The 27,367-nt window shown below is 37.4% G+C and overlaps 1 protein-coding gene across 3 annotated transcripts; it reads left to right on the forward strand.

Annotated features, from left to right (window-relative positions):
- Window positions 1–239: 239 nt before the first annotated feature.
- Window positions 240–24,085, forward strand: MKI67 (marker of proliferation Ki-67). Of its 3 annotated transcripts, XM_076339229.1 has the most exons (15): window positions 240–331; window positions 1,853–1,934; window positions 2,016–2,131; window positions 2,628–2,697; window positions 3,609–3,687; window positions 5,639–7,153; window positions 7,481–7,719; window positions 8,414–8,834; window positions 10,913–11,028; window positions 11,256–11,427; window positions 11,516–11,650; window positions 15,611–16,944; window positions 18,124–18,199; window positions 18,786–21,893; window positions 23,430–24,085. In XM_076339229.1, the coding sequence occupies exons 1-15, from the start codon at window positions 240–242 to the stop codon at window positions 23,579–23,581; spliced, it is 7,707 nt and encodes a 2,568-aa protein (XP_076195344.1). In that variant the 3' UTR covers window positions 23,582–24,085. The 3 variants fall into 3 exon arrangements, with proteins under 3 accessions (XP_076195344.1, XP_076195343.1, XP_076195342.1); XM_076339228.1 differs by lacking the exons at window positions 240–331; window positions 1,853–1,934; window positions 2,016–2,131; window positions 2,628–2,697; window positions 3,609–3,687 and having other exon boundaries at window positions 5,738–7,153; window positions 8,414–8,635; window positions 8,750–8,834; XM_076339227.1 differs by lacking the exons at window positions 240–331; window positions 1,853–1,934; window positions 2,016–2,131; window positions 2,628–2,697; window positions 3,609–3,687 and having other exon boundaries at window positions 5,738–7,153; window positions 18,789–21,893.
- The last annotated feature ends 3,282 nt before the right edge of the window (window positions 24,086–27,367 follow it).

The raw sequence follows: 27,367 nt of genomic DNA on the forward strand, positions 1-27,367 counted from the left end.
TTTAACTTCCTGTGTATGATTACAGTGGTTTCTCACGGTAAATAGTTACCAGTTTTCTACACAGGCAAGCGCATGTAAATGGTACAGAGATTCTTCTGCTGTACATTGGAAAATGTCTCTTGAACGGAAGTAAAAAAAATAATTACATTGATTTACTTTCATAAATATGTAAAGTGTTATTTGGATGAGTAATTTTGATGTTCTTTTATAGGCAAGATTCCTTACATTTGAATTTGAAGATGCCGCTCTTTGGGAATATTGTTGTAATTAAACGGAATGGGACTGATGGAATTAGTTTTCCACTCACTGCAAGTTCTTGTTTATTTGGAAGGTGAGAATTAGTTGAGTACTTGCATACACCAAAATAACATTAGTGATATTTTTCCTGCAGATTATATCTTTTAATACTTATCTGCAAAAATACATGTTTGTTTATTTGTGAATCATGTTCAGGGGAGGGAAAGTGATATTGGACTAAGGTTAATTGTAAGACTAAAAAGCTGAACTTAATTTTTGTTACAGTTTTTTTCCTTTCCTTGCCAGAACTACCTTTTTTTTTTTTTTTTTTAAGTTTCTGGCCAAAGGAAATCTGGGGAAGGGATTGAAAGTAATACACAGTTGACAAGCAAGTGATGATATTTTTTTATCCAGAGGCAGTTTCCAGATAAATGGCTAGTGAAGAGAAGCGAGGTACATGGCTTGTATTTGACCATCTTCATTACATTGGTGCTCTTCTCAATTTTGGGGGTTGGGTTTTTTTTTTGGTTCTCCAAACCCCAGTAATGCGATACGTCAGCCAATATCTAGAATTAATATTAAAAATTAATAAGAACTTATACCTCCTCCTCTAATCTTGAAACTCACTTTGACTTACACAGTTGAGTGATAGTCGGTTTTGAGCTTGATCCAGCTATTTTACATTAAAATATAAAATTAATATACCTGAATGGTATATGTGAAGACTTGACTAGATGATCTTACTATAAATAGGCTTCAAATAAAATGTTTTTACTTCTCTTAAACCAGGTCTGTTCAGCACTTTACTGACTGATAGGTATCTTAACAAACTAATTATTCAGTCCTGAATCAGATTCCATACTGAAAGTCTATGGGAAGCACTTCAGTGTCAATAATACTGTTCTTTGGCTTCAGCAGAGCTGCCCAGACAGGTGATACTTAATGGTACAAACATTAATTTCTGGCAGCTGCATCAGTGAGAGGTATCAGGTACTTTTGTGAACAGTACCTCTGGTATGATAGCTGATTATGTTTGCTGCCTAAGACCTACAGCATGTCAAAAGCATTAGAGATTAGCTTAAAAGAAAGAAAGAAAGTCTGTACACTTAGAAACACAGCTTTCACTTACTTTCAAGAAGGCAGAAGTGGCTATCCAGGTGAGACCAAAGGTCCATCTACCCAATATCCTGTCTCTGAGAGTGATCAGTAACCAATGCCTAAGAGCAAGCTTAAGAGCACATGCTGGTATTTTCTAAAAGTATTGCAAAAGTCTTCGGCAACTTGCAAGTCAGGAAACAAGTAATCTCAAACCACCAGATATCTGTTGTAGGCATGCCTCTTTTGGCTTGTTGTGAACTACTTTTTTCAGAATTTACATGTTTTACGTATTTTTTCTGATATGGATTTTCTGATGTAGAATTGTGAGCTCCTGTTATTTTTTTGGCACAGTTGAAAGACTTAGGTAGTTCATTTTCTTCATGTTACCAAATTTAAGAAAGTATCATGCTGCTGTACAACTGTTAGCTGAAAAGTTGGGAAATCACCTAATTCTATAGCAGTCAGATTTTTCTGTCTTCTGTGTGTCTTGAAACTCAAACTGTATTTTCACTCACAGGAGAACAGAATGTGATATTCGCATCCAGTTGCCTCAGGTCTCAAAAGAACATTGTAAAATTGAAGTAAATGAGAACAAGGAGGTAAGATATGCATATTTTAATGACATATGCATGGCAACATTGCATCTCATCAGGCTACTGAAATGTTTGTTTTATTTTTAGGCAATATTGACTAATTTAAGTACAGTAAATCCTACGCAGCTGAATGGTGGTTGTTTTCAGCAACCTGTACCTCTGAAGCATGGAGATGTGTTAACTATTATTGATCGTTCTTTCAGGTAAGTGCCAGTGACAAACTGTTAATGCCTCGATCCTAGAATGCGTTCAGTGGGCAAACAATGCAGGGAGCTTTGTGGACACAGGCCCTTACTGCTGGATGATGGCTGTAGATAAATGGGAAAAATTAAAAAGTCCTTTTACCATCTTCAGAAACAGAAGTTAATCTAGTTTATTTCATATTTCTTTACAATGTCTTATAGACCTTCTTCAGAAGGCAGGATTGCTTAAAGATATTTTTTTATCACTTTTATATTACGTTAAGCTAAACCAATAAAGATAGAATTGTCTAGAGAGATCATTTTGATATTGTTTCAAGGGTAGTCATTTTTAGGGGAACATTTAGAAGTATTTTGATATGTAGTTAAAGCCTTTAAAAATGATATGTGTGTATTGTTGGGAATGGACAACTATTGCTAGATCGTGTATCTTAATAATGGGAATTTAGTCATCAGCTATTTGACAAAAAATGGTTGTCTTTTTAAATATTTCTTCCAGATTTGAATATCCTCTCCAATCAACTCCAAGAAAGAGGCGTTCTAGATCTCCAAAGGATGAAACACTGCAGGTAATTTTGTGGCCATAGGCTTATTTATTACAAATACATTGGTATTAGTAGTGATATGGTATTCCATTTCCTTGGTTTTTTTCTTATTAGGAATAATTTTTCAGCTATAGACTACCTTTCTGTTTGAAAATACAAATAAACTCTTTCAGATAAATGTGTGTTAAAAAATTAATAATTTATTAATTTTAGACTTGTCAGTTTCTGGTAATAGATACTTTTAATGATGTATGATATTACTAATACAGGTAAGCTATTAAAAATTAATCCTTAGCTTTTTTGAAGAGAGGATGGGATGCAGGAAATGCAGAGTATGAGCATTGGTTATCCTTGTACTTTAAATGGGGAAGTTTGCCGTAGAGAATGAGCATTCTTTTTTTCAAAAATAATCTGTTGTTCTATGTGCTAGTACACTAATGTATTGTTGGAATTTATAAATGTCAAACTAAGCCTATCTTTTAATAATTTATTTTCATTAGTTTCTTTTTTTGTTCTCAGCAAAGTTTTCTCCTTTAAAGAGAATAGTGTTAGTCTGTGAGTAGTGGCTATTGAAAGATTTTTTTTTTTAATGTTCTCTTATTTAAATAAAAATCTTCCACTAGGTCTGGCAAGAAGGTGAGATTCAAATGTGCTTGTGTATATATATAGTATATATATTCTTATGCTACAGCTGCTTTTCGAGCTAATAATTTCAATGATAAAACAAGACTTAAACTCCTGCTATATGGGGTCTCAAATGTGTATTGGTCAATGTTCTTAAATTTTGAAATACTCTAGGATTTCATCTGAATACTTTTAAGCCTGTTTAGTAAACAATGCATATACTTTTATAAATCCAGTGTTTTTCAATGTACAGGTGAAAGCTAAACTGTAAAATATTTGTTGCTCTGCTGTAATATTGTACAAATTTACAGGTTCTTCATGTTCAGCAGGTGGCAGAAGTGGAATTACTACACAAACAAACTTCAGGATCTAAAAGTCTTCTTGCTTCAGGTTGGTACTTGTTTTATGGGGGGTTTGTTTTCTTCTTCCCCCTTAACTGCATTTATTCTTGGCATAAGAGGAAAAACAAGGTTGAAAAGAGCAAAAGAAATGTATTTTAAGACTTTTCAATCTGAGTACAATACACCTTGCTATGTCAGTGTAGTATCTCATCATACTTGGATGCTGTGATTTACCAAAGTTAAGTTCTGCCAGGAGAAATCAGTTTAATTGCATCCTGACAAATGGGCAGTAACAGTTAGCCTGGAATTGGCAAAATCCATATATATTGCTTTACGTGATTTGTGCAAATTCAGTTTATGAAGATTATAGCGAAGAAGGGAGTTCAGTACACCAGCTTTGCAAATGCAATACAAATGTCGGTTGAAACTGATACGTGAAACAATTACCTATTACATTTTACTTTTCAGCAGCATCAAACAAGTATAACATGGCAAATTCACCTTTGTGGTTAAAATTTAACTTGCAGTTCTCTGCTGACCTAGAATACAGCTAGATCCCTTTTGAGCAAATATTGCATTATCTCATGTATTCTTTCCTAATAAGAAATTGAAACAGGTATAATTTTGGAGATATATAGGAAGGGTTAATTTTTGCTGATTGAAATAATAGTTTACAATAGCTGTTTCATGTAGACCCAGTAAAAATCTTCTAGAGCTACTAAGTCTGGGTAGTTATAGACCATGGACTGGTTAAATGCCAGGACTTCACCTTCCCATCCTTCTTGTCTTAAGTAACGCTACTTTCATGGGAAGATACAAGGTTTGTTAGATAGAGGGTATTTATCTACAGACAGGTTTGATTTTTGTGACAAATGTTTGTTCCAGTGCAAAAAACCCAGGCTGTTTCAGTGTGTCGCATTTCAGTGGGTTGTTGTGAGCGCATCTGTATTCGTAGGATTTGGGCGCTAGGTTCCCCAGCGCTGTCCTGTGATGCAATAGTCTTTGCTTCATTGTTCTGCCTACTTTAAGGGAACAAATTGTCGGCTCAGTAAAAAAAACACTGATGTACTTGTCTGCAGTTGGGTAAAAGCTTTCATAGAAAGATCTAATTTCCTGTTCTTCCCCATGTTTCTGTTTCCCCCCCCTCACTCCTTTTCCCAGAAGATAATTGACAGGCTTTTCCTTGTATCTCAGAGTCTCTACCTTCATCTTTACATGGATTATTTCCCATCACGATTAAAAGAAGTCAACATGTATCAGCACTTGTTTTGGCAGGCGTTCATGCTGACATAAAGTAGAGTTGAGAAATAGACCTTGTAGAGGTATACGAGGTCTCAGCTTCTTGTAGCTTAAAAAGGCACCTCTTATCAGATGAACTCTGTTAGCTGGCATATACCCCTTACTCATGGAAAATGCAAAGTGAAGCATGCTACCTCAAGCTTCTTTGGATGCAGTTTACAGATTACAGTGGAATGGCAGCACACGTGCAGTCACTTGCTATGTCTTGTCTGGGAAGTGGCAGCTCTTTATTGTCTGGCTTTACCCTAAAGAAGCATTGCCACAGTTCAAGCAATACAGCACCTAGGTAAACGCAAGACAAAAGCCAGACTGAATTGTGGTAAGCTGATCTAAATGGTTGTTTAAGTCTATGTTCATAGATTTGTCTTGTGGCAGCCCTGAAAGATGTATGTGAGCCATTGATTCCAAAGAAAAACAAAAGTGTGAAATACCAAGTGCCTTACCTGAATATGGGATAAATTCCAGATTACAACTTAAAATTTATGTTAAACATTTAGATACTAATGCTTCTATTATGAGAGAAATTGTTATTGTTAACAGAGCTTTATTTACAGTACTGTTTCCTGGACCCTGCTTGACTGTCCTGGGAGAGAAAAGGAAGGAATTTTTATCTGTATTTATGGAACTCATATTTGTAGTGCTGCAATTTTAAGTAACTCTGCATCTGTATTACTTTTTGTTTTGCTTTGCTTACTTTGTAGATAATGCTGAATGTGAAGAAAAAAATGCCAATGAAAACAAACAAAGTACAGAGGAAAATATTTCCAAAGCTTTACCTGTCAAACTACAAACACCCAAATCTTCACACAGAATACATCAATCTAGTAAAAAGCAAAATGAAATGTCTCCCTTTAGTAAACTCTATGAAAAACTGAAACATGAGATTAAAGTGAAAAAATCTCTGCAAGAGGGAAATGTATCTCAACAAGCTGCAAAAGATGGTAAGAGTGTTCTGCTAGAACCAAGTGCTCAAATTTCGTCATCAAGTTGTGTTTATGATCTGGGAAACCTGACTAAAGAAAAAAAGATAGGCAGAAGTGAAAATACTGAAGAATGTAAAATAAAAACAAAGCCAGAAGCAACCAGTTCAGAATTTAACCAGATCTCAGCTGTAGGAAGTGCTACCAAGAAGAGTTTAACCAAAAGTCCTCAAACTTCTGTTTCAAAGGAGATGTCAAGAGATATTGGTAAAAGAAGTCACTTGCAGGATCATAAGGAACTAAGTACAGCAGGCAAATCTAAAGATACTGAAGTTGCAACCAAACCCAGTAAGGAGAATGATGGAAATGCAGCATTTTCACTGAAGCCGTGCTCTATAGAATGCTTGGATTATGCAGATAAAATGAAAATATTCAGCTCTGCAATAGCAGTAGATAAAATAGCACGAACAACTAACATGACAGATGTTTCTGAAGTAGATAAAAACGTTCTGTCTACACAAACGCCCAGAAGGAAGAGTCCTCGGTCTCATTTCATGTTGCCTACCAAAGAAACTAGCAGAATGACTCCTGTAAATACTGATAATCCAACAACTCGACGACGTGTGTCAATGAAACGTAAGTCGTCTTCAGAAGTTTCAGCTGAAACTCAAAGGGAAGATTCAGCGTGCAGAAATGATAGCCTCAAACAACTGCCTTTGGCAGAAAATAAATGCTTAAAACAAAGACGAAATAGTAACCAACATACACCAGGAAAACCTGTACAAAAAGAAGTGCTGAAAGAAATTTGTGATGAGGCAAACTTTGTTCATTCAAAAGAGAGACATTCTGAAACTCCTGCCTCTTTTTCTAGTTCCAAGAGTCCCAGAAGAAATAACAGGCAATGTAAAGAATTGTCAAACAAAAGTGTCCATTCAGAGACACTGGCTTCAGAAGAGGTAACATCAGAACTGGCATCTCCTGCTGGTCAGAAATCTGACTCTGGAAGAAGAAAAAGGGGTGGGCCAAGGACCTCTGGACTGCTAACTGAAAAAGCATTGGAGACAAATGCCGTTCAAGAACATCATGATAATACTACAGACAGAAAAGACAACGGAACTAAAGAAGAGCTGGCCACAAAGGGATATAATCAGAAACAAGATTTGGAAGATGCAAGTGTTATAAGACCTCGTATATTGTCATCAAAGAGAAGGTCTTCTGGAAGTGCTACTGCACTGAAAGACAATGAGGCTGTCTCAGAAATGAATATTTCTGGCCTGTTGGCTGGAGAAGAATCAGGTAAATATGTTTAGTCCCCTGCCTCGTTGTTTTTGTATTTGAGAAATTCTCTTAGCGTTTTTCTGAGAATTTTTCCACTTACATAAAACGTAGAACTCATTGCTGACATATTGCTTCTAAAATATTTATCATGTAGTTATATTTGACCGTAAAAATACACAATAATATGAATAAAAGTTTACTCAATTGAATCAATTTCTCTTTAAGGTAAGTTACCTTCTGATATGTTTCCAACTTTAAAATGCACGAGTAAGCACTGTTTTCTGTGCTGGTTAAAATGTTGACTTTGATTCTTAGATATATGGAAATGTTTTCAATTGTTTTTAGGCAAGACAAAAAGGATATCTCAGAAGAGGAAAAGTGGTGATTTGTTACTTCAGCCTTCAGGAAAAAGAAAGAGAGTGTCTTTTGGTGGTCATCTAAGTCCAGAACTTTTTGATAAAAGTTTGCCTCCCAACTCGCCCCTTAAAAGAGGTGCGATTCCTGCAAGACTGAGCTTACCGTTTGGAAACTCGCCACGTGCGGTTCTGAAAAAGGTTCAGGGATTGAAGCACTTTGCAGTCCAGGTAAATGTTAAGACTGATCAAGTTGCTAAAGCAATTAATATGAACAGGATTTATAAATTCTGACTTCTAAAAATAAATTAAAAAAATTTAGTAAACCTTATTTAGATGTATGTTGGGAAGTGGATATTTTAATTGCAAATTAAAATGGTATTTGAAATCAGCAAATTTTAATCAGCATTTTTTTAACTTCTCCATTGTAGGAAAGGGCTCGGCTTACCCTTTATATCTACCTGTCTTTATACAGGAGATGTGTTTTTATTCACCTCACATGCTATTGCTCATTCTCATGCATATGCAGGAGTATATTTCTGTATGTTTGTGCTTAGCAGCAGTGTCTACAAGCTCCAGTTTACCATAAATAACAGAAAACAGAACAGTAGTTTGTTGGCAGACTGTGCGAGCTACTGCCACGTGGTTTGGCTAGAAGTTTGAAAACATTTGCTGTTGATTTAAACTAGTTAAAATGTGTGTAGTGTACTTGATGTGGAAAAAAAACTTTTGAATAAAGTAGAATAATAAATTCAGTTAACTTATTCAATTGAATTTGCATGTGTCTTTTGAGACTGTTTTGAGATTTAAAACTTCTTACAAGTTTGTTTTCAGAGAATAACATTTAAGGCTTTTTCAAATGATCTGATGATATTTTATACTATTGTATTTACTTTATGTTTTGGGTTTTTTTTTTTTCCACTAGGAACTTTCTGAACATTCGCAGAAAGAAAAAATGTCACCAAAAAATTTGCCAACCCAGAAGTCCCCGGCTGCCTCATCCCCTGCCTCTGGGAAGGCGACACCTAAATTTACTTTAGGCTCTCCAGCACCTTACACAAAAGGACGTTTCTCTGTTTCTCACATCACACCACCATTACCAATTGCAGAAGAGAATGATGCTGTTGCAGAAGACATGAATACAAAGGTGAAAAATGGTGCCCGAGCGAAAACACCTAAATCTCACATTAACCAAGATGATGAAACCTTTTTAACGGCTACACCTGACAAATTAACAAGATGTGCACAACTTGCTTTGAAGGTCACTCCCATGAAGAGGAGAGGTGGGGCTGTAGCAGTTATCAATGCAAAAAGAAGAAGTGGTGCCTCTAGTGCCAATTTACTAGGTTTGTTTCAGCAATTAATTTTTAATATTAATTTTAATGCTTTAAAATATAGGAACAAAACTGAAGTAGGCCTATTATTTCATTATGCAGAGGCCACCAAATGATTGGCATATCTTCTGACAGTTGTTGGACTTGTTGGAAACAACTGGCAATTGCAAAGTGTTACATTTTCTCATATTCATAAAGCAAATTACTAAAGCATATGTAAAACCGTATTTAGAACACAAATCTTAATGTTCAGAAGTCGAAAAATGATAGAATTAAGGTTCTCTTTGCAAGGTTAGTTGCAACAGTGATCCTTCAAGTCCTTCAAGTCCAGGTAGTATTGAACTAAATCAAATTGTATCAATTACATCAATTTTGACTTGAAAATGTGCGCTTTATAGCAATCTACCTTCAGTTTGTTTTCTTTGTGCCTTTTTTTATACACAGTTCACAACCTTTGTCTGTGGATGGACTGCACTTAACTGTTGACAGTAGTATATAACAGATACAATTAAAAAAAAGGATAACAACTAAGGTGTTAATTTGAATATTTTTAAATTGAACACTTGAATTTGAACACTGGTTTTAAATAGTTTTGACAGCATTGGAAACGTTATGATAGGGGAGCTCTGGTTCTTGAAATTTTTATCTTTGAAGAAACATACAGATAAGGTGTCTTTGTCATCTGTTTTCGTAAATTAAATCAATTTGACTTTGAAAAAGTCAAATTTAAAGCTTCCCACCAACACCACCATTCACCCAGGAATTTTTATTACTCTTTACTATCCATTTTTTTGTAGCGTCATTTCAAAATTTTGAACAACATACTACATAAAATGTCCCAGTGATGGTCTCATCATTATACTGCCTGGTTAATACAGCTGAAAGTGGTATTAGTCTTTTAGCAAAATAAGTGGTTTGGTTTTTTTGTTTTTTTGTTTTTCCCCAGTGACTTTGGTTGTTCCATTCATTTTAATAGCACCAGAGTATTTCACAAATATTAATGACATACCATTTTTCATCACCTCTCTGTAATGTGTAAGTGGCTTTCAATATCAGTGCATCAGCTTCTTCTGTAATATGAAAAGAACGCCACAGTTCTTAAAACTTTTGGATGTCTACTTTGCATCCAAAATAAAACTCTTTGTGTTTCCGATGCTTTTTCAGATAATTTCCTGCACGCTTGGCATTTTTCTACATATCCTGAACACCATAGCAATGACAGCTTTTGAAAGTTCTTTTTATTTACAGACTTTCCCCAACTTGCACAGCAATTCTGACAAGAGAATAATAATACCCTTTCCTTCAGAAATGGCGTTCCCCTTTTTATCTCTACTTAAATAAATAATTGTTTTTTTATATGATCCCTGTCTTCACATAGCCTATTTCTGAAGTAAACGAGGCAGATACCCTACCAACTTACAGTTTCATTTATTACACAGCTGTAACTAATTCCCTGATTCCTCTGCTGTGTACAGAATGATGCTGTGATAAAGGTAACCTTGCTTTGGGAATTTTCAGAGTATGTTTTAGGGAGAAGATGATATAAGAAAAATTATGGAAAGTCTGTGTAGATCTAAATGCTGTAAGCAGTATAAATAAATAAATTCCTGACTGCAAAATTCCTTGGGAAGCTGGTGAAAGAAAAGCTGGATGTGTTTCACTTAAAAGCCATTTCTCTGATGTTAAATCTTGTGTCCCACCAGGGAACAGTTCAGGTATAATAATGAACGAGACTGAAAGGCTCATGGCAAGTTTCTATTGGGAAAAAATATTTCCTTGCAAAAAGAATGAGGACAGAATTGGGTCAGCATTCAGTTCTAGGATCTAACATCTATTTGACACTGTATGAAGCTTTTTGTTGTTGTTTTGTTGTGGAAATAGCCGTACTGGGTACTTAGACGCTTCTTAAACTTCAGCTGAAATGGGGTCTTTCAACTGAAAGCGTTTCACAGAGCACTTTAGTATAGGTGTTGTCAGGTGATACAACAACCACTTTCCTATGCCTGACTGCAGCAATCATAAAGAAATAATTGTGAACTTCCATTTATACAGCTGAGAATTAAAGTGGTTATTTCTTTTTTGTTTTCTAGTTGCAAAATCTTGGGCAGAAGTGGTAAAATTAGGTGTTGCAAGACCACAATCGAGGACTGTTAAAAAAAGAGTCCGAAAAGGAAGATCACTGAAGAAGATAACCCAGTCACCAAAGGTATTCTTTTTCTTTTTTCATGTTTCTTTTTTTTTGTTTTGGCATAACCACAAAACAGCTTGTAGGTATTTTGCTACAGAAGCTGGAAGCTTATGAGCTTTTAGTATGATGTTAAATGGGTGTTGATGTCTTTGTCACAGCATATAAGAAATGTAGATTTTATATAAAAGGAATCTCTGTTTACTAAGGTTGTTTTTTTTCCCCCCTCCCTTTTTTCCCCTCTGCAGACTCCAGAAAGAAAAATAAAAGGTCATTTTAGTACAGGTCATGCAGAGTCACCTGCTACAATAGTTGTAGGTAGAGCTTATTCCACCACAGTAAGAATGGCTGGACAGGTCCCTAAAGTGGTAAAAAATCCTATCCTGAAGCTAAACATGAACATGGACGAAAGCTTCACAGGTAAGTTTTTAAAGTCTGTTGTTCACTCTGCCAACTGTGTAGTTCTTTTGTCAAAGCGTATGCTCATTTCTCTGAATATAATTTATAGGAATGAATGAAATGTTTCAAACTCCAGAAAATAAGAGTGGAAAAACATTACCTTTGGCGACTGTTCAGAAGACTGATTTTACACCAACGTGTACTGCAGTGGAAATTTCTGAATTGCACACTCCTGAAGAATCTGGTATGTTCGTTACTTGAAAAGAAAGGAAATGTTTAGGTATATTTAGGGGTAGTTGTGTGTCTGCTACTTGAGACAGTGAGTAGTCTCAGCCTAGGCAGACTTGATGTATTGAGATGAAATATCGGGCAACCCATAAAAGGAACCATTGATTTTTATCATGTATTAAAAGACATTTTTGTAGTTCCAGTTAATTTTTGAGTAGGTGGTATTTTCTTATTCGTTCTATTTGGTATGAAACTTTAAAATGTTGAAGTATTGTTTCAGGCAAATCTTGTTCTGAAGCATGGCACTTTCTTAATCAGTTGTCTGTGGATACATCTAAATCCAGTGACAAAGTGTCATGGCAGGGAGAGGTTATTGTGTAATCTTGCAGAAAAAGTCTATTTAAATTTTTTTTTTAAAAAAGTGTCAGGTTAGAAAGATTTGTATTAAGATGGTACTTTGTGCATCTTTTGCTAATAACCTTTCATAGCAGTCATTGTCCCTGTATAACTCGTAATTCTTGAAATTAAAATTCTGTTTTCTTGAGAATTTAGCAAAACTGAGCATCTACTGAAACATCAACAAAAATAAAGAATAAATCCCCCAATATTTAAAATATTAATAATAATAATGATAGTTGAAATGTATTTTGGTTTATTTCAGATGTTGTGGAAGATAGGCTTAGGTATAACAAACCTTCTTATAACGTCAGAAGGGAGTCCAGTAAAAAGTGTTTTCGTTGAAAAGAAGAACTTGTAGAGTGATCTTCATCCACTTGAAGATGTCCGTTATCAGCTGTTATTTATCCTGTTACTCAGTGCTTTCCTTGAATCGGTGGGCAAGCAAGTCCTTAATCTTAGATTCTATACACATCGATCCTTTTGTATGTCATGAGTGCTTTAGTTTCACAATTTAGGGAATATGGATTGAAAAAACTAGTTTATTTCTTAATCCTGCTGGACTAGGAATTTGGAAGGACTTGAACATCTTATGGTTAGGACTTGACACGATAGGAACTACAAAGGCATGTTATTGCTAGGTCCTAGAAGCCTTGATTAAAAACTGACACCAGTAGACATGTGCACTTTATTTCTAGTTTCAAGATGAGGGTTATGCTTTTAAAATGAACAGAGAGATGGTTTTAAGATTGAGATTATAGTTGTAGTTAAGGATAAGGGACTCCTAGAGTTATCCTGTTCCTCCAGCCTGCAGTACTCTTACTTGTTACTAGCCTGCAGGTAGAGACTCATTAACTGCAACTCTCTGAGCCTGATCATCCAACCAGTTCTTTATTCAACCAGTTGCCTGTTCATCTAGCCTGTAATGTTCTTGTTTGGATGCCAAAATATTGTGGGAGACAGCATTGAAAACCTTGTTAAAGTCACATTAAATAATAGCCACTGCTCTCTTTTCATCCACAAATCTGTTCTTTTTATCGTGGAAGGTAATTGGATTGGTCAAGTGTGATTTTCCTCAAATAAATTGATGCTGACTGTTCCCAATCACCCTGTTCTTCCTGTGCTCAGAAATGCATTTCAAGAGGACCTGCTCCACTATTTTTCCAGGGACCGAAGCAAGGCTAGCCTTTCAATATTCAAGGCTTGGTTTTGAGTATATTGTTCTGGAAATAGCATTTCTGGCATTGTAAATTTGGTCTAAATTGTGTTTCAGGAAGAAAATACAACTTCCTCTAAAATCTTCTGTGAATTGTTCTGACCAGACTTTTTTCCATAACCTTTCCTTTGTTTCAGTTCTTTTTTACTAGTGGGAGGAATTATGGCTATTTCTCTTGAGCAACAGCATGGTTATGCTTGTTCTAATGTTCATGCTTACTGCGCTAGGAAATAGTGAAGGAAAATAAATAGTTGGTACTAAACAGCCAGAGAAATTCACTTCACTTTTTCCCAAGCTTTCCTCTTGATTATCCTTTTCTGCTGTGCATAATGAGTGGGACGCAAAAGAACCCAAGAACTCCAAAATTCAGTGCCTCTGCAGGGACCATAATGAGTATTTGTGAAAAGTGTCTTTCCAAGTACAAGCCACATGCAAACAGAGTGTAGCTGGCTGATGTTATTGTGGGACCTCTCCATTATTTTTCAATGGTCTTGGGAGTCTGGAGAGGTCACAGTCGACTGGAAGCTGGCAAATGTCCCAATTTTCAAGATGGGTAAGAAGGAAGACCCTGGTAATTACAGGCCTGTCAGTTTCACTTCAGTGCCTGGTAAAATTATGGAGAAGGTTATTCTGGGAGTTATTGAAAAACACTTGAGAGACAACACAGTCATTGGTCATAGCCAGCATGGGTTCACGAGGAGAAAGTCCTGCTTAACCAACTTGATTTCCTTTTATGACAAGGTCACCTAACTAGTTGACCAAGAGAAGCCAGTAGATGTGGGGTTTGGGGATTTTAGCAAAGCTCTTGATACTGTCTCTCACAGTATCCTTCTGGATAAAATGTCCAGCACACAGCTAGACAAGTCCATAATACGTTGGGTGAGCAATTGGCTGACGTGTCGGGCTCAAAGAGTTATAGTAAATGGGGTTACATCAGGCTGGTGGCCAGTCACCAGCAGGGTCCCCGAGGGCTCAATTTTAGGGCCAGTGCTCTTTAATGTCTTTATAAATGATCTGGACACAGGAATTGTCATTCAGTGTACACATTTGTACATTAAGTAAGTTTGCTGATGATACTAAACTAGGAGGACCTGTGGACTCCCTTGAGGGTAGAGAGGCTTTACAGAGAGATCTGGATAGATGAGAGAGCTGGGCAATCACCAACCATATGAAATTTAAGAAGAGCAAATGCTGGATTCTCCACCTGGGATGGAGTAATCCTGGTTATACATACAAATTGAGGGACGAGAGGCTGGAGAGCAGCCCTGTGGAAAGAGATCTGGGGGTTTGGGTTGATGGCAAGTTGAATGTGAGTCAACAGTGTGCCCTGGCAGCCAAAAGGGCCAACCGTGTCCTGGGGTGCATCAAGCACACCATAGCTAGCCAGTCAAGGAAGGTGATTATCCCACTCTGCACTGCACTGGTGCGGCCCCCACCTCGAGTACTATGTGCAGTTTTGGGTGCCTCAATATAAGAAGGACATCAAACTATTAGTGTGTCCAGAGGAGGGCGACCAAGATGGTGAAAGGTCTCGAGGGTAAGACTTACTAGTAGCAGCTGAGGCCACTTGGTTTGTTCAGCTTAGAGAAGAGAAGGCTGAGGAGGGACCTCACTGCAGGCTACAGCTTCCTCAAGGGGGGCAGCGGAGGGGGAGGTGCTGATCTCCTCTCTCTGGTGAGCAGTGATAGGACACGAGGAAATGGAATGGAGCTATGTCAGGGGAAGTTCCAATTGGCCATTAGGAAAAGGTTCTTCACTGAGAGGGTGGTCGGTCCCTGGAACAGGCTCCCCAGCAAAGTTGTCACGGCACCAAGCCTGTCAGAGTTCAAGGAGCGTCTGGACGATGCTCTTAGTCATATGGTTTAGTTTTAGGTAGTCCTGCAAGGAGCAGGAGGTCGGACTCAATGATCCGTATGGGTCCCTTGCAACTTGAGGTATGCTATGATTCCATGATATAAATTTTACAAAAAACTCATCTTTTTTTTCTTCCTTGGTGTCGGAAAGGTCAAATGTATATTCTTTAATGTGAAAACTTCTACCTTATGTCTGGTATTGCTTCAAAAAGGAAATTGTAATAAAAAACTTGCACCACTAGAAATTTTAGGACAACAGAGAACATTAATTTTTATATCAGATTAAATAAGAAAAAATAATCAAATTTTTTTATAGTCATTTTTTTAAATCTATGCTGTGCCTTGTAGAAGCTAATTACCAAATCAATTGTTGATGCACATTTTTTGGATTTTGGTTTGTAGAAGGCTCCGGCTGTTTGAATCCATTTTACTTAGTTATACAGCAATTAGAATGCTTGGACTTTCTGCTTAATTTTTTTTCCAAATTACATAAATCTACTACTTATTTCAGGAGAGATGATGGTGTCACCGTTAAATAGTTCAGATGCTTCAGAACAGAAACAAGATAGTCCAGGCGTTTGTCGCTTTCTGAGAGAGGAATCTCTAAAGTCTATGTTTGATGCGATTTCCACGAAAACTCCTGAAAAAAGAAAAACTGTGCTGGAAGAAAATATTAGTGTGGATAGTTTGTCTATAATTCCAGAAAAACAAGCATCTCGGGTGAAACCAGGAAGTAAAAGGGGGACTCCAAAGCAGAACTTGGAGCCAGTTGAGGTCGTGTCAGGCATCAAGCAGCTTTTAAGGACCCCAGAGCAAAGGTCAGAACCAGTAGAGGCCTTGTCAGGCATCAAGCAGCTCATGAAGACCCCGAAGCAGAAGTCGGAGCCTGTAGAGGCTTTGTCAGGCATCAAGCAGCTCATGAAGACCCCGAAGCAGAAGTCGGAACCTGTAGAGGCTTTGTCAGGCATCAAGCAGCTCATGAAGACCCCGAAGCAGAAGTCGGAGCCTGTAGAGGCTTTGTCAGGCATCAGGCAGCTCATGAAGACCCCGAAGCAGAAGTCGGAGCCTGTAGAGGCTTTGTCAGGCATCAGGCAGCTCATGAAGACCCCGAAGCAGAAGTCGGAGCCTGTAGAGGCTTTGTCAGGCATCAAGCAGCTCATGAAGACCCCGAAGCAGAAGTCGGAGCCTGTAGAGGCTTTGTCAGGCATCAAGCAGCTCATGAAGACCCCAAAGCAGAAGTCGGAGCCTGTAGAGGCTTTGTCAGGCATCAAGCAGCTCATGAAGACCCCAAAGCAAAAGTCTGAGCCAGTCGAGGTCCTATCAGGCATCAAGCAGCTCATGAGGACCCCACAGCAGAAGCCAGAGCCAGTCGAGGTCCTATCAGGCATCAAGCAGCTCTTGAGGACCCCGCAGCAGAAGCCAGAACCAGTTGAGGTCCTGTCAGGTATCAAGCAGCTCTTGAGGACCCCGCAGCAAGAGTTGGAACCTATTACAGATGAAATTGCCTTTAAAAGATTGCTGAAGACTCCAGTACAACAAAGGGAAGCAGTAAAAGATGTGGCAGGTGTTACTTTAATCAAGAAAACTCCAAAGCTGAAATATCAACCAGTAGAAGACATGATTGGGGTCAGCCGTATTTTCAAGACACCAAAGGAAAAAGTTGAACCCATAGAAGATATGTTTGGTATTAGTAGACTACTGAAGACTCCAAGAGAGAAGCATCAACCAGTTGATGATTTTGTGGGTCTGCAAAGGCTTATGGCAGAACCCAGGCAGAAATGTTCTGATTTTGAAGTGGACTATGTTGGAGTTATGGAAATGTTTGATATACCAGAGGAAACTAAGGTAAAATACTTACTTAGCTTTTGGAAGGAATGTATTTAGACTTTGAAGCCTGTGGTTGAAACAAATTCTTGGGCCTCCTAGTATGACATCTTGTATGCCAAGTGTATCAGCACTTCAAATATGTCATGCCTGTAACCTCTGGAGGAAAAGATACCTTCCAGAAAAGCACCTCATGTTGACTTGAAAACTGTAAAGATGGCAATCTTTTTTTTCCTTAGCAGCTTTGTCCAGCTGAATGCCCCCCTGCTAGAAAACATAGCTTATTACAAATTTGAATCTGAGCACTTTGGGGTTTTTTTCTGGTCATTTGTTCCCATTATGTTTAAAGCACCCTTTAAATTGCTTACAAACTATAATCAAATTCTTTCTCAGCCTTCCTTTCCATAAGCAAGGCATATGGTTGGGGTTTTTTTGTTTTGTACAACTGCTTCACGTACTATAGATTAAATTTTAAGCTCTGTTTTTCTTTGCACATCCAAAAGTGTTGAGCATTTGACAAAACATGTTACCATGTGATCACTTGATTGCTCACTATGCCCCTAAGTCTTTCATTCATTGCTTCCTGAATGGATGCCTATTTTATAGAGATAGCTTTATCACTGTACGTTTGCCTGTGTTAATGTGTATTTTCTTTGAAGGAACCCTGTCTAAGTAGTTACTGAGGTTGCTCTGGGTTACCATTCTGACCTTATAATACACAGCTTCATCACTCTTGTAACTTGTGAATTTTATTAGTATTAATTTTTATGTTCATTCCCAGATCCATAGGTAAAATGTCAAGTATCACTGGGCTTAGTTCTCATCAGTGTAGAACTACAATAAAACACTACAAAATACTCAAATGATTTGGCTTCAATACCCCAAATTCCTTTTGAGCACTCATTTAGACACTTTTCAGCCAATTTAATTAATACTTTTTTTAACTCTATGCAACGTTTGTTACCTTTCACTTTAAAAACTGCTACGCTAGCTCAGATGGCAAGTATTAAGTTTGATATATTTGTGTGCCAATATCAAATATAAGGATGCAGTTACAAAACTAAGTTAATTTTATTTTTACAGAAAAGTATTTGACAAGACTTCTTTCAGCTATTACTATACATTAATTTGGTATTGGTTGGCTCCATTATTTCTTGTCCTGTTGGACGTGTGTTTATTGATTATTGTTTATTCCCTTAGGTCAGATCAGTAAATGTTACGGATTCTAAGCAAGAAGATACTGCACCTCCTTGTACTAATTCTGGTCATAAATATGGTAAGTACAAATACTTTTTGCTTTAACTAGAGGAATAATGAATATGCAAGGTAATATATGTTGTTATGAAGTTTTAACATATGTTTTAAAAATTCAAAAATACACAGTGCGAAGCGTGCATAGCTCGTGGAATTTGTGCAGTCATCCCTAATGAACACCAGGTGCTAGAATTCTATTGGTGTAGAAGTAACAGTGTAGTAGTTTGTTGGTGTGATAATGTTGACATCTCCAAACATACCAGTGTAAAAAACCTGATGTTAAGGTCTCCACTTAAAATTATCTTTTTGCAAAGACTTTCAAGAACATTGCTTAAACCTATGAATGCTACCTACTAAATAAACCAAACGTCTTTGGTCAGAAGCCTGGCCTTTACTCTAGGAAGTGGTTAAAATAATTATTTATTTATTTACTTATTTATTTATTTATTTCTAAATTAAGAATATTAAGTGTGATTTGTTTGAGCAAGATAACTCTCTTAGGAAAATCAAAACTCACAGATACTTTGATCAGGCATAGTAACGTATAACTTTTGTTTGTGCTCTTTTCTATGTAAAAACTTTCAATGGGGGAAAAAAAACTGTTTTAGAAGACAAAGGAAATATTTCACAAGGTGAAGATTCTCAACAGAAGGAATCAACTAGTGAAGACCAGTCTACCCAGAGACCAACAAGGAGCAGATCACGGAAAACAATACATCCTGCTTCAACAAAGCAGTGTGAAAAGGATTTGAATTTAAAAGAATCACAAGGTCTCGAAAAGAAGAGCACCCAAGAGGAGATGGGAGAGATCAGTACTTCAACTTCAGTAGCTAAAAAGGAAGGAAGAGGAAGGAGAACAAACTGTTGCTCACAAGAAGAAATTGTTTCAAAGCACCCTGATCAGGAAAAAGTTGAAACTCTTTCATTTGTGGAACCACATGGAGCTACTCAAAGACCAGAAAGAGGTAAAAGGAAAGACCTGAAGGAGTTAAAACATCCAAGTGAGAATCTTGAGTCTTGTGGCAAAGGTTCTTCAGTGCTAGGAAAAGAACCTGCAAATATGAAACAGACTTTGCAGGAGTATGGCATCAATGACGTATTAGAAACTGAAGATGATCCAACCATAAAGATAGTAAGTGTATCTAGTTGCATTCAAAATGAAAATTGTCAACTGCAAACAGGTTTAAGAAAAAAAGAAAACAAATCTAATGAAGGTGGTGTAGAAGATAGCGAAGAAATGCTTCTGTCACCAGGGAAGAGGTCTAGGAGGGTAAAAAAAGTAGAAAACACAGAACCACTGATTCCACCCAAAAGAGGAAGAAGAGCTAGAAATGACCAAGTTAAACAAGCTTCTTCAGAGGACCTTCATGGGACAACAAGGAAGCTTTGCAAAGACCCATCAGCAAAGATGATACAAAGAGATGAACAGACTTTTGACAAAGATACTGAGACTGCCACAGCAGAAGAATCTGAAAATGGAACTAAACTTGAAATAAAGATAACAGAGAAAAGAGTTAAGTCTTTAAGAAGTGCTAGAAAACACTCAACTGAAGTAAAAGCAGACATTTGCGGCATGGCACTTGGAAATATAGAAAACATTCAGAAAACTGAGGAAACTTCAGCTGAAACTCATACTGAAATACAATCACACATCAAAAATGAGATTAAAGTATCTCAGGGAGATGAAACAGAAAATGTTCAGGAAAATACAACAGAGGCATCTCAAAGATTAAAGGCGGAGTCACCTTCTGGAGGGACAAACAAAATGCCAGTTACTGCTCTGAACTTGGAAGCAAACAGAAGTGCAGTACAAGAAACAAACAGAACTAGGAACAGGAGAGGCAAAAATGACTCTTTGGAGAAAAGGACTGATGAATTTGCCAAAGATGTAAACAACCCAGAACTAATTACTCCCAAATTTAAGTCAGAAACAGAAATGGACGAATCTCTCAAAGATTCTTCGAGCTCTGTTTGTATCAAGAATACATACCAAGTCACGAAGGACCATAACAACCCAGCTGGCACATCAATACCTGCTGCAAACAGTGACAGTCTTGCTCGTAGCCATCAAAAGCGGACAAGAAATGAACAGGGAATACTTAAACCAAAGCAAACTGAAATCCTGCAAGAGAATCAAGCACAAAACAATGGAACTGCATGTAGAAGGGGTAGAGGTAGACAAGTTAATTTTGAACTTAAAGAAGCCAGTTCCAAAGTGGTTGGAGGAAAAAGGAGTTTACCTGGGGATGACAAAGGAATGACTTACAAAGTTGGTCAACATGAGACTTCAGAAAATCCTTCTTCACAAGTAAGGAGGAGCAGAAGAAAGCAAGCTGATTCCATGCCACAAATAGCTTGTTCTACCTTTATGGAAAAACAAACATTAACTGCAGATCATAGTAAAGATGAGGCTTCTGTAAAGGAGCAAGATTCAGCTTTGGAAGTTACTCCCTCTTCAACAGAAGACAAGCCACTGAGACGAGGGAAAAGACGAGAGGTTGCTGCAGCATCACAAACATCTAGATCTCTTTCTATCAGAAAAAGACGTGGGTTGCTAGAAGGTGATGATAAAAAGATGACTGTGAGAGAAGATCAAAATCCAGCTTTAGGAAATAAAACTTTGCAGGCAAAAGCAAATGCATCAGCAAGGGACAAAAGGAAAAAGATGGATCTAACAGCAGAGGCAAAAAGTTCATCTTCCCTTCAGAGAAAATGTGGCTTGTCAGAAACTGATGATAAAGAGGAGAGTATTAATGAAGAACAAAATATGCCTTTGGAAACAGTGTCCTGTGCAAAAGAGAAGCCATTAGGAAGGGGCAGAAGGAAAGAAACTGCTCTGGCATCACACACAACTGATTACATTTCTCTTAGAGGAAAACGCGGTTTGCCAGCAGATAATGGTAGGGAAGAAGCTCCGAAAGAAGATCAAAATGTTCCATTAGAAACTTTTGATTCACCTGTAAAAGAAAATCAACTAAGAAAAGGCAGAAAGAAAGAAATTGCCCTCTTGTTAGGAGCCACAAATTGTACTTCTATTCAGCGAAAACAGGGCTTATCAAAAGAAAGTGGTAGAAAGAGTAATTATGGGGAAACAAAAAAGCTGATTTTGGAAAATTCTGCTTCCCAAGAAAAAATGGGTCTTTCAAAAGGGAACTCGAGGCAAACAGTCACTTCACTGTCTCTTAGTTCTACCTCACTTCAAGGTTTGCCAGAAGATGGTAAGAATGAAACTCCTGAAGAACAACAGAGTGTACTTCTGGAAGTAGCTCCATCTGAAAAAGAAAATCCATCAAGAGTGGGCAGAAAGAAAACGATTTCTTCCAAATCTGAAGAAACTAGTTCCACTTTTCTCAGGCAAAAGCCTGGCTTGCCCAAAGATAGAGGTCAAAAGAGGATTCTTAAAGAAGGTGAAGATACACCTCTAGAAAATAATTCATCTCAGGGAAAAACAAGGCAATTGAGGAATAAAAGGAAAAAGGTAGAATTCACATCAGAGGCAGCTACTTCTACTTCTATCTGTAAAAACGGCAACTTACCAGAAAACAGTAAGACTTCGGAAACTCAAAATGTGTGTTTGACGTCCACTGGTTCCGAAAAAAATAATCAGTCTGGAAAAGGAAAAGAGTTTAACCCTATACAGCAGGCAACTTCCACTTCTCGCAGAAGAAAATGTCAGTTGCCAGCAGATGACTTAGCATCCAAAAAATTAAAATCAGGTGAGGCAAGAATTTGCTTTCTATTTTCTAAGTATAGCTAAGTTATTTATAGATATAACAATAACGTGTACAAAATTCTAGTATAACTGTGGGCTGCCATGCTTTAATACAGATAGAGAGTAGGTCTTCAATATAGCAAGAAGACTTAAGTAAATAGGGTCTATGTTATCTTAGGAAAAACTTCTTGTTTATATAAGTGGAAGGGATTGGTTTTATGGGATATGACATGTATTCTTCCTCTGTTGGGGGTATTCAAGTGTCTTCCTGCTCTTCTATAATACATTCTCTCTCAATCCATAACAATAAATTGTAGTTTAGAGTAAATACAGCAACTAACTTACGTGCAGAAGAAGGTGGTAATGACAGAACATGATAATCACATGTTTGTAAAACCCATTGTTCATCTTGTTTTCTCCTAAATACCATCTAAGCTCCTGCTTTTATATGTCTAGGTTTTGGAGGACCTTTACAAGTCATCAATTGTTTTTTGAAGTTGATGCTAGAAGGGCTTGAAGCTGTATTTGAGCTAAAAAGACAGCAAAAGTTCCATGCGTCTCCCATTTCCTCCTTTACTGTTTTGCTTTCCCTGAGCCAATAGAACTCTTGCTGCAGACATTTAAAATATTCCCTGGAATCTTCAGCTTGATGTGATGTAACTTAAAAACTACCATGATGCAATTAGAAAATATTATCAAATACATGTATGCAAATGGAAATAACAATGAATCTTTAGAGCTACACATTGAGGAATTTCCTGCCAAATTGTGTTAAAAACCTTATCGTGATTTGACCATGCCCTTTGTTTCATTTCTCTTTGGCTCTTTCCCTTTTCTATTGCATGTGCTTATCCTCATATAACATGTACATGTATTTTGCCACGTATCTGTCTTCGTTTGAGTTTTCTTTTGTTTCCCTTTACACACTTGCCAGTTCCTGCTTCCTGATACTGCTACATGTACTTGCCAAATGATTGAGCTCTTCTGATGCTTTACTACTGGATTTTCTCTTCCAGGGAGGTGATCTTTCCCCGCATGGATTTTAGTGATGGTTTCTGTCTGGTGCTTGGGTTGATGCTGATCTCTTGGAGCAGCTTAACTTTTCTGTGCTATCTAGATACTTACGTAGGTGTCTAGTCTTTTCTTTACAGCTAAAAGCCTGACTTTCCAGCTTTATCTGGACCATAAAACAGTTACTATATTATTTTGCAGGATTTTTCTTCGGTGTTGGATATGTTTTAGTTCTACATATCAGTAGAAGGAATTTCAGCTAAAATGGTAGCTAATTGGTTTTGGTGCTCTCATTAATGTTAACCTACTTTCAGAAATAGCTGTAAGTCCTCAGGGATCTATCTTAAAGGATATTGGATGTGCAGAAGTATGGGGTTTGTAACTGGTTTGTTGAATTCATAGATGTAATCTTTGGAATGTAGTCATTAGGGACATTCCCTTTAAAAACATTGTAACTGAAGATTGAATTTTGTATAAAATGTTTGATTTATGATAGAAATTTACAGTTAATTTTTTTGTGTACAAATAGAGAATGATGAAAATAGATTGCTACAAAAAGGAAAAAGAAACAGAACTAAAGAAGAACTTGGCGAAGAGGATATAAGGGCTACTCGGACTGCTGGAGGGACGGACAGGAAGACAAGATCAAGCACAAGAACAAGTGCGAGAACAAGAAAATAGTCTTAACAGTCACAGAACCAGTTTTTAAATCAATTCAGTAATGAAATTGCAGTTTTTTAATGTGACTCGATTTGCACTCAGATTTTAAGCCCAGATTTTGTAAAGCAATCACTGTATTATGATATTATCAAAATATATTTCTTAACTTTTTACAAATACAGCGTAGATATCTGTTTTAATAGATTTGTCTATGTGTAGTGGTTCCTAAACCATGGACTGCTTGTGCAAAATTGCAAACATAAAAATGAATCTTTTTGTAACAATATTTATCCCTCTTTTTCTGTTGATCAGTTGCTTTATTGCCAGTTTAATTGTAAGCTATTTTCTGCTTAAATTTTCATGTGCTTAAGTCTTATTTTTCATTACAGTTCTGTAAATATTCTTTAAAAACTATAGATGTATTAGCAGAACTATTATGCTGAAGTTTTGATAATTTTTTTTTAAAAAATTTAAGTTCATTGTACTGAAAAGTGCAGATTTGTAAGTCATTAAATTTGTGAACAATTTGGGACTTGTGTGTTTTGTGTTCTTAAGAACAGTTAAGAATGTGTAATTACTACTGTCCTCTTACAAGCATATTTCAAAGACTCATCCTTCCTAGCGACGTGGTGCGTTTTTGAAAGCGTGCAGTGGGTTTTCTGCAGCGCAGATACTTGTAAACGTGGCCCCACTGTGCAGCACTTCCATGTGTAAGTGAGTGTTGGTAAGAGAGACAGGAGTAGTGAGTGCATGAAGTTGTGATGTTGCCCCTCTTCATAGAGTTGCAATTAATGTGGAGTAGCTAGTGTGGTTTGGAGACTATTTTTAGAGATCAGTGTCTGCAGTGTATGGGTAATATCAATGTGCGTTTTTCTTCGAGGCTGGTGGCTTCCTCTTACCGTATTAAGTGCAGAAAGGGAGAAAATTCATCTCGGGCATCTGACTTTTGTATAGTTTTAAGACCAGAGTTAAAAGCTTACATTTTTATTGAGTCCATGAGGAGTTACAGACGTTTCTACGGAAGGACAGCTATGTTCAGATGTCCTTGTTAGCTCTTCGTTTTGGGAATGATAATGGGCCTTTCTTCAGGTGAGTTCTTGTTTGTGAACTCTGTTCTTTCTTCAAACTCAAAAATAGTCTAAGTAAGGAATGTATTGGACGCTGTCTGGACATTCAGAACTCAGACATGATATGATAGAAGAATTTTTTTAATCTGGGTGTTTTGTTTTGTTTTCTTTTAATATGTGGAATGTATGGTGTCCGTATCCATAGTTTTAAATGCTTTGGGCATTTTATCCTGTTATAATGCGCTTATTTTTTCTGTACTTCAATTATAGTGTGTAGATTTTAAGTGTAACATGTTGTAGATCTAGTCATATTTTCAAATTAGCTCTATTGCTTCCTGCATGTGTTTGCTCTACCGTAGTTACATGTTTTCCACTGATCAGGATCAGTGGATGGTCTGTTCCTCTTGAAATAGTAGCAACCTCCAAGCCTTTTTTGTGATTAGAGTCAACACTTGGTGAGCATTGAGGAGTCTTTCTCCAGCTTTGATTTCAGCCTTCCAGATGTGAGAAACATCTTTACCCAAAATATGTTTAATTGGGTCTATGGCACAGGATTTGCAATCTTCCCAATTTTCAGGTCATGTAGCTTCATGCATCTTGTCACAGCAACAACTGAAGCAGTAGGGTCTGGACTGTTACTCTCAAGAGTTTTTCAGAATCGTACCTGTTTTATTGGATCTATATTTACATTAAGTCCCAGCAGGCTTGAGGAACTTCTGTAGTTTCATCTCACTCTACAAAAGGGTGGTCTTTTTCTCCTTGCATTTGGTTCATGGCTCAGTCTACCTAATTGCAAAACAGACTCCAAATCACCACCTTTCATGAACGTATTTCTGTATCAGCCCCTACTGGCTGCTTCCTAGAAGTATCCCCCGTTGTTTTCAGAGAAGCCCAGAGGCTATAACCATCAACTGCTTCACAGAAGGGAAACGGGGCAAAGTAACTTAGCATTTGTAACCCCTTGAAGTTAATGTACAGGGGATCACTTTGTCAGAACCCCATTACCACTATGGTGCACATTACAAGGTTAAAAAAACCCGCAACACCTAAGTGTTGCAGGCACTGCTGTAGGTTTAAGTCCCTGAGCTATGCTATTGTTTGAAAGTTGTGCTAAAAGGAAGATTTTTATTTTTAGCATTGATGTATCATTTATTACCCTGTTTTTCCTAGCATCTGACATTCTAATGGAAAAGAGGGTCATTGTCTCCTAGCTAAATTTTTTGCAGAAGGTGGCTGGATCTCAACAGAGAACAAAGGGAAGAATTAGCGATGCACAGTAATAAATGACAACGTGCAGCGAAAATGAAATGCTGAACACGATATCAAGGTAAATGGGTTGGAGCGCACTGCTGTGCTATGCTTATGTATGTGCCATTGTATTAATCTATGTATCTTACGTTGCAGAGGATATTTCTATCTGGAGTACTCTCATTTTCCTTGGCATTCAACTCCTCAAGAAATCATTCATGCATTTGTGGTATCCTGTTCACTATTTGATCCATCTGAATGAAGGGTTCTGCTCAGAACTTGGCATTTCTGCTCAACTGCTGCTCAGCTTTCACATTTACATTTCACTGAGCCATAAGGAGGTTTTCCTACTGCCTGTCCTGATGGCGTACATACAGCAAGCTCTCCTTATTTTGGCTCGGTAGCCTTCACTATGAAATGTGGATATAAAAAGGAAATACAGTAATGCTTTAACCTCTTGAGGCTTTTGATGTAAGTACCCTTCCAGGTGAGCCCCACAGGCTTTGCTGGTTTTTGAGCTCACACCTGTAAATTTTCTCCTGTTCTCATATAAGAGAACCAAGTGCCTATAAGTGGCTGTACCTCTCTTATCTTTTCAGTCTTTAATATCATTCTGTAGTTATTCAAGGCAGTAATTTCTGGCCTAATGATAAATCAAAGTCTTAAGGCAGAGGCCAAGACTGTTTTTCCAGAACAAGAGAAAACAGTGCTGAAGGCTATTGCTCTGTCAGAAAATGCTCCATTTTCAATTGCGTAACATGCGACTGTTTCTTAAAATTATAATGGGTCACACCATCTTCTCTAATTTAGATAGTAAGCATTCAGTGGTGACGCATCCTCCATACCAAAGGAGAACTAAGCCTTGTGCAGGTACATTCAGGTATGCTGGTAGAGGAAGAATGCTAGGGAAGTTTCCACTACAGCCATGAAGAAGCTTCATTGTTTTTCATTTCAGCCGTGCTGCCACAGTGGTAAACCATGGCATGTTGGCAACCTGGGCTGGTGAACTACTGCATATAATTCTGAATATCAAGGTGTCTATTGCACATTCAGCATAAAAACTAGCTGTGATTAATTAGAGACAGATGCCTGAGCAGCTCTGGTACGATGGGTTAAAGCATAGAGACTACAGAGTGTTTTGCAATTTACATCGAGTTCTTGAGCTCATAGCTGCAAATAGGATATAAGAGGGCATGTTGGCCTTTTTGTGCAGAATTGTGCATAGAGAATAGATTGTCAGTGAGATGAGCAAACCAGTGTATTCACTGAGTGGCCTTATAGGATACGCAAAAAAGACTTTGTACATATACCTGCATATGGAGAACATCCAGTGCACAGTAAGATAAAGACCGGAAATTTTCAAACGCAATAGATACTTCACAGCAATGTCAGAACATGTCCAGTCTCAACTGTATTTTCATCTAAACCTGCATTGGCACTCAACCTTTTAGATAGATGAGAAATGGCTATACTACTCTAGACTAGCCACAAC

Source organism: Aptenodytes patagonicus, chromosome 5 (assembly GCF_965638725.1).
Source record: "Aptenodytes patagonicus chromosome 5, bAptPat1.pri.cur, whole genome shotgun sequence".
NCBI classification, from domain to species: Eukaryota; Metazoa; Chordata; class Aves; order Sphenisciformes; family Spheniscidae; genus Aptenodytes; species Aptenodytes patagonicus.

Bases quoted from the DNA above. Each gene is read 5' to 3' on its own strand.
- MKI67 (XM_076339229.1), top strand. From the start codon at position 240: ATGCCGCTCTTTGGGAATATTGTTGTAATTAAACGGAATGGGACTGAT. The intron at 11,428-11,515 runs GTAAGTTTTTAA...TATAATTTATAG, and splicing joins CATGGACGAAAGCTTCACAG to GAATGAATGAAATGTTTCAA. The intron at 11,651-15,610 runs GTATGTTCGTTA...TACTTATTTCAG, and splicing joins GCACACTCCTGAAGAATCTG to GAGAGATGATGGTGTCACCG.